Here is a 6,674-nt window from a genome sequence, read left to right as displayed (position 1 = left end):
GGGGGGGTTGGGATTAGTTCTTTTAGAGTATCACCATACCACACTAGCCAGTCCACTGTGTTAGCGTTTTGTACATAATCTCACCATATCTAAGATTATGAAACTGTAGTTCTTTTTTCCTTCATTATATTTGTTTTATCTCATATTTTGTTGATTTTATCTGATCAATGGATTAAGTATCATATTCTTTTAATTGTCAGTTATTCGTGTAACAGATTCATCAAGTTCATCTACTTGTGTTTGGTTACAGACCAATTTTTTGCTGGATATAAGTTTTAACTTTTAATTGTTCGTACCCTTTTTGCAAGCATCTCTGAAGTCGAAAATAACATAAGAAGATTGAAAGATAAGTGTTCAAAAGGATCATTCACCTTTCTTTGATGAATCACATGGTTTCTCGATTGATAAAGCACCATCTCAGGGAGCTTAAAGCTTTGCCTCACTGAACAATTTAAAGTTATTCAGTGCAAAGACACTGAGGGCAGAATGATCCAATAATCAATTTCAACACTAGGAATCTAGGATGATGGTGAAATCAAAACTGAAATTCAAAAATCGAATGAGAGAAGAAGAAGACGAAAACAAGTAAATATGTTATTACTTGTTATCGGTGGAGGAGGGGAGCTACTATTTTGTTTTCTATAGCCAATCACAAGGCTTTATTTTTTACCCACGCGCACAAAACGCGAGTTGCGCGAGTGTAGCCAATTCCTGTGGGTACCACCTACAAAATCATGCCTATTTCATTCGACGCACTTTTTTCTGAAATTGCGATCGCGTGATTTTTTTTTTGGTTTCTACTTTTCAAAACCAATGTAAACCGAATCAAAATCAATTGTAGTTTCAAAACCATTAAAACCAAACCGAAATCAATTATAATAACAAAAATCTCTACTTGACTAAGCCCGCCGTGCGTTGTGGTATCCGCCACCTGATCGTTCGAAACAAGGTATATTACTACAACGATTAAGTCTGATTTTTTTTTTTTTTTTTCTTTTTTTTGTGTGTGTGTGTGTGTTGCTGTGATTTTTTCTGTGTGAATGTTTTGTGTTGTACTCCTTCAGATTCGACTAAACAAGTTATTGTAGAGGAGAAAGTAAAGAATACGAAGTCGATGCTACTGCTACTGCAACGGTATAGTTTTCTAACTTCGGTTTTGTAGTTTAGTGAGATATCAATTTTGACTATGTAACTTCGGTTTTGCAAGCATCTCTGAAGTCGATGATCACATGAGAAGATTGAAAAGATAAGTATTCAAAAAGGATCATTCACATTTCTTCTTTGATGAATCACATGGTTTCTCGATTGATAATACATCATGATGATGTCATCATCCTTTCTGATGATTGCAAAGATAAAAGGTTATGAGTACGAATGTTAGCCAGAACTAAAAACTTATTCAATCACAATCTCTGTTAAGCTTCCCAAGCCAGCCGCAGCCCTTGTGTGGTGGTGATGGTGACTGCCACACTCCTTAGCGTAGGTCCTGCAACAACTGCTACCATGGTGGCTCCTATCTCTGCTGCTACAGTTAGACTTGCAAGCCTCTTTTGCCTGAGAACATGCTTCTTCTTTATCATCCATCTTAGAACTTTCAGAGCAGCTCCTCACTTTTAAGCTAGCTACCACGGGATCAGCAGGACTTGAGCAACAACCTTTGACTGACACTTGCACCTTCCCTTGCTCTTCTCCTTCCAGATTGACCAAGGTTGAAGAACCTTCTTGTTTTGAGCCAGTTCCAGTTTCCAGGCCGAATGGCTTTTCATGACAGCTTTGTTTCACCCCATGTTGGTGTTGGTGTGGTTTCTGAGTCTTGTCACCACAACATCCAGAGGCACGACCTTGTACTAGAACACCAGGTTCCGGGCAACAAGTCTTTACATTGTCTTGTTTCTTCTCACAACAACCAGTGTGACCATGGTCTGAACTGGTTTTAGCTGATTTCACCACCTTCTCTTGATTCTTCTTCCCACAACAGCCTGAATCGCAATGCTTACCACTGGTCTTCGGTAAGAAACCTGCTTCCATATCTCTAGCAGCATCACCTTCAAGTTTCTCCGAGATCAAGACAGAGGAAGGGGAAGAAGACTCCCTATAACATTTGTTACCAGCTTTGTGTTTATCACTAAGCAACAACATGCTATTGAGGATCACAAGCAGACAAGTTCCTACATCAGCAAGCACAGCTGCCCAAATCAGCGGATGACCAGCAAAAGCCAACGCAAGAATTGCTACTTTCATAGTGATTGATATGATCACGTTCTCCACCACTTTCCTTTTCGCTCTACGTGCAAGCTTTATCGCTTGTGGTATCCTTCTGATATCATTCGACATGAGAATTATATTACCAGTCTCTGTTGCGAGTGCAGAGCCAGAAACACCCATCGAGATTCCAATATCCGCTGTAGCTAAAGCTGGTGCATCATTCAACCCGTCCCCTACCATACCAGTTGGCCCTTCTCTCTTAAACGCTTTGATGATTTCAGATTTACCTTCGGGAAGAAGCTCTGCTCTAACAATATCCATAGCATTTCCTAGCTGTTCTTGAGCATGCATGGCAGCAGCTTGATTATCTCCGGTAAGCATAGCAGTCTTTATTCCCAAAGACTTCAGTTCTTTCATTGCTTGATCTACACCAGATCTACAAGCATCTGAGAGATTGAAAACTCCAGCTAGTGTTTCTCCAACATATACATACCCAACCGTCTTCCCTCCTTTGGTATCAGCATCGATATCTGGAACTGTATATACATACACCAAAAGCAAAGAACCATCAGAGATTATTAGATAAAAAACCAAAAAACCTCAATGCATTAAGTTTTGATATGTACCTGATGAACACCCAGCTCTGGAAGCAATCCTTTTGTTACCGATATATACTTGTTTATCATCAATCTTTCCATATATTCCTTCTCCTGGAATGTTTTGGTAATCCTCAACCGCTTCAGGCTTTGGTTCAACAGAGACAGATTTTGCGTAGTCTACAAGTGCAGCAGCCATTGGATGACTTGACTTGCTCTCTGCGCTTGATACCCTGAAATAGTCAAATTCCACAATGCTCAGTACAAAACCATGTGTGTTGATGTTTAGTAAAGTGGTTAAAAAAGGTTAGAACAGATGTGTCACCAGTAAAGCAGACTGTGAAGGCTTATATCACTGGAAAGTGACTTGAAATCCATGACGATGAACTCGCCTCTAGTGATGGTTCCGGTTTTGTCAAAAGCAACAATCTTGATCTTGGCCAAGGTCTCAAGATAATCAGCTCCTTTGATCAAAAGTCCTGATGTGGCTGCCTTAGTGAGTGCACAGAAAGTGGCTACTGGTGTAGAGAGGATAAGCCCACAAGGACAAGCACTTACTAACACAACTAGTGCTAAGTGAAACCAATGTTTCGGGTTGTGAACCTTCAATGCAAGTGGTATAACCGCAAAACAGATTGATATCACCATGATCGCTGCATACAAAGTATATAGACATTTATAAGATCTCAAACAAGAAGATAAAAAAGATGTAATGAAAGAAAGACCAAAATCAGTTGTTGATACCTGGAGTATAGTACTTGGAACATTCGTCTATAAATCTCTGAGTTTCGGTTTTGCTGTTCTGAGCTTCTTCTACAAGCTTTGCCATCTTTGCAACCACGCAATCCTCAGCTAGAGCAGTGGTTTTCACAGTTATATAGCCTTGAAAAAAACAGAGGAGCTAGTTAAGACCAAACCTTGAAAAGTTTCACAGTTTTGTTACCTTCATCAAGTCGAGCTGCCTTTTCATACCATTTAGATTAAAGGTTCCAGCCCAAACCGTTGAATCTCTCAGTTTAGGCACGGGGAAAGCTTCACCAGTCAAGGTCTTCTCATCAACTTCACAGTTTCCATCCACAACAACTCCATCAATAGGTATGGTTTCACCAGCTTTGACAGCTATAACTGTGTTGATCTTGAGCTCATCAACTTCAACTTCTTCTCCAGTTTCTGCAATCACTGCCTTCTGTGGAGCTAAACTCATCAGAGACTGCATCACTGCACTTGCCTGAAAAGTATAACAATACTTGAGCACTCACAACTTTTATTGATATATATACAACTGAACTAAAAGTGATGGAAGAACACAAAACCTTATAGCTAGCTCTTGATTGGAGCCATTCGGCGATTGTGAATAAGAAGACAACTACTGCAGCTTCTGTGTAATCCCGCATAGCAATTGTTGCTCCCACTGATGAAAGCAACAAACATGATCAATACTAACTCTTGAACGTACGTACAAGACTATATAACTTATACTACTCATAATTTTCCTAAATTATTATTGTTTTTGTTGAATTAGTGAGTTACATACATTTCATCTATTTTGTGTCAGGAAATTGTATAAAAGATAAAAAAATAAAAATTTCTTTACCAAAAAGTTATAAACATCTTCTAAACCAATACAATGTTTTTTTTCTTGGAAAGAAACCAGCTTTATTTTTTTTGTTTTTTAGTGTTCTTTTTTTTCATTTTCTCTTTTGGTCTCAAAGTAACATAAAGAAAGGCAAATGCAGAGGAAAAGACAACCAAAAAACTACAAAACAATTGCTTTGTGTTGACCATAAATAATTCCAAATTGACCCATCACAACTTTATATAACACCCATTTATATCTACTATAACGGTATAACGTTCATTAATTAATAATGTGAGAAATGTGATCCATATCATATAAATTGGCGAGTAAAGAGTAAAACATAACGTACCGGTTATAACAACAAGAATGTTGATGTCGATTCTACACCTTGCAAGGGATGCTATAGCTTTGGCGAATATCGGATAGATTCCAGCGACTACGGCTGCAACAGCTAGCCAACGGAAAGGAGGGTAAAGATACTTGAAGAAGGAGAGGAGGAGAAGCACGCCTGTAACCACCGCAAATGGACTTGGCCATTTATTCTTGAAATTGGTTTCTCCGGTTACCCTCACATCTGCTTCTAACCGTGCTTGATTCAGTGCTTTAACTGTAAGCCATATTAATTTTACTAAAATGAGTCAATGGAAAAAGCAGAGGAGATTAAAAAAAAATAAAAAATTTAAGGGAAACCTTATAAACGTTAATTATGTGAATCAGTGAATGATGATGCGTAACGTAATTACGTAAACACTCACATTAGAATTGTTTTGTCTTCTTTTTTGAAAAAGGGTAAAATTTTCACATGTTATTATGGACACGAAACAGAACAAAAACAAGTAATTTCCAAGATTTTTAAAGTGTCATTAAAGTAAACTCCTGAAAATGACGTTCGCGTTTTCCAACAGCAGCGACTCGAAAAAAGCTTTATTAAAATTTAGAAAACAGAGAAAGGAAAAAAAAAAGCTTTACCGATTTGGAACTGGGAGAGGATGAGAGTGTCGTGGACGACGATGACGGTTCTTGTTGGAACAATTACAGAGTATTCTTTGACACCATCCATGGATTTGAGGATATTCTCAATCAATGGAACCTCCGATGTACAGCAAATTCCAAGAACGTCAAAGTAACTCTTGGTCATCTTCTTCTCGTTCTTCATCAACGCCATTCTTGTTTTAGGATTCTGCAAAAAAAAAAAAATTAACAAAGGGTGGGTTTCTGATTTCTGTTCTGAGTTCATGTTTATGTTGCGGAACACGATTTAAGGGAAAGAGAAGCAAATAAAAACATTAAGGGATGCATGTAACGTGTTTGAAGGAGATGTCTAAAAGAAGATGGGTATGATTGATAACGTTGTCGTTAAGTTCACTCTACACTTGGCGAGAACAATTTTTTTTTGCAAAAAGGATATATTGAGTTGTCGATACTCTAACATTGCTGAAAAAAAAAAGGTTTAAAACGTAGAGATAGATTCATTGCAAAATTATTATTCAAAAAAAAATCCTCATTGGAGCTTCTCTATCAGAAGTTAAAAGAAAAAGAAAAAAAAAGACTCATGTAAATGTTTCAAAATTGGCTAATGCGTGGGAGAGAATATGAACAGTCACGAAATCTATGCAGAGCAAGAGAGAGAGAGAGAGAGAGCGTTTCGAAGCCGTCATGAAATCTATGTGAAGAAGACATAAGAAGAACTGAAGAAGAATAAGATTACCAGAGACAGAGACAGAGGTAGCAGATGGACAGAGAACTGGTTCGTTTTTGATGTTTTGTTAAATTAGTCAAAAGAGAGAAGAGGATTGGGTTTTTTTTTTGGGTTTGATGTAATGATGATGAATGATTTGAAGGTGAAAGAGGATTGAGAGTGGCGTTTGCTTTATATAGGGAAATGTGTTAGAAAGTGGTATTAATGAAAAAATGATCATTGGTGGGTTTAGTTTTACTTCCTTACCATAATGAAATTCTTCCCAACATTTAATTTTATTTATTCTGAATTCTGACCAAATAAATAAATAATTTTTTACATCTTACTTGTAAAGAATCCTCGAATATATTATCTAAATTATATAAATTCCAAAGTACTGTGGTAGGCTGCTGCTTCTTTGAGATTCCTATTCTCTTAACCTTCCCATTCTAATTTTCATTTCTTTAATGTATGTATACTTGAAAGTAAAATTCGATTTTATCCTGACATAAAAATACTATTGGAGATTTTGTACCTTGAAGGATTCTATATGATTTGTACTACCTGATTTTATTTTGGGTGTACACATGTGTGGAAAGATGAAATTGCGTTAGGC

At 37.3% G+C, this 6,674-nt stretch overlaps 1 protein-coding gene across 2 annotated transcripts; it reads right to left on the bottom strand.

Annotated features, from left to right (window-relative positions):
* On the bottom strand, positions 1,248–6,272 carry LOC104717190 (cadmium/zinc-transporting ATPase HMA2-like). Of its 2 annotated transcripts, XM_010434726.2 has the most exons (9): positions 6,089–6,272; positions 5,350–5,560; positions 4,730–4,987; positions 4,115–4,212; positions 3,774–4,029; positions 3,546–3,683; positions 3,127–3,454; positions 2,832–3,034; positions 1,248–2,741 (listed from the first exon to the last, which is right to left on the bottom strand). In XM_010434726.2, the coding sequence occupies exons 2-9, from the start codon at positions 5,543–5,545 to the stop codon at positions 1,396–1,398; spliced, it is 2,823 nt and encodes a 940-aa protein (XP_010433028.1). In that variant the 5' UTR covers positions 5,546–5,560; positions 6,089–6,272; the 3' UTR covers positions 1,248–1,395. The 2 variants fall into 2 exon arrangements, with proteins under 2 accessions (XP_010433028.1, XP_019086036.1); XM_019230491.1 differs by lacking the exon at positions 6,089–6,272 and having other exon boundaries at positions 5,350–6,059.

Source organism: Camelina sativa, chromosome 10, assembly GCF_000633955.1.
Source record: "Camelina sativa cultivar DH55 chromosome 10, Cs, whole genome shotgun sequence".
Lineage (NCBI taxonomy): Eukaryota > Viridiplantae > Streptophyta > Magnoliopsida > Brassicales > Brassicaceae > Camelina > Camelina sativa.
Note: the sequence above shows the minus strand (reverse complement) of the source record. Positions and strands in the feature narration are given on the sequence as shown.

Excerpts from the sequence above, each read along its gene's own strand:
- LOC104717190 (XM_019230491.1), bottom strand. The coding sequence starts at position 5,617 with ATGAACTCAGAACAGAAATCAGAAACCCACCCTTTGTTAATTTTTTTT. Across the intron at positions 4,030-4,114 it reads AATCAAGAGCTAGCTATAAG|GCAAGTGCAGTGATGCAGTC; the intron begins GTTTTGTGTTCT and ends TATACTTTTCAG. Across the intron at positions 3,035-3,126 it reads CTTCACAGTCTGCTTTACTG|GGTATCAAGCGCAGAGAGCA; the intron begins GTGACACATCTG and ends TGACTATTTCAG.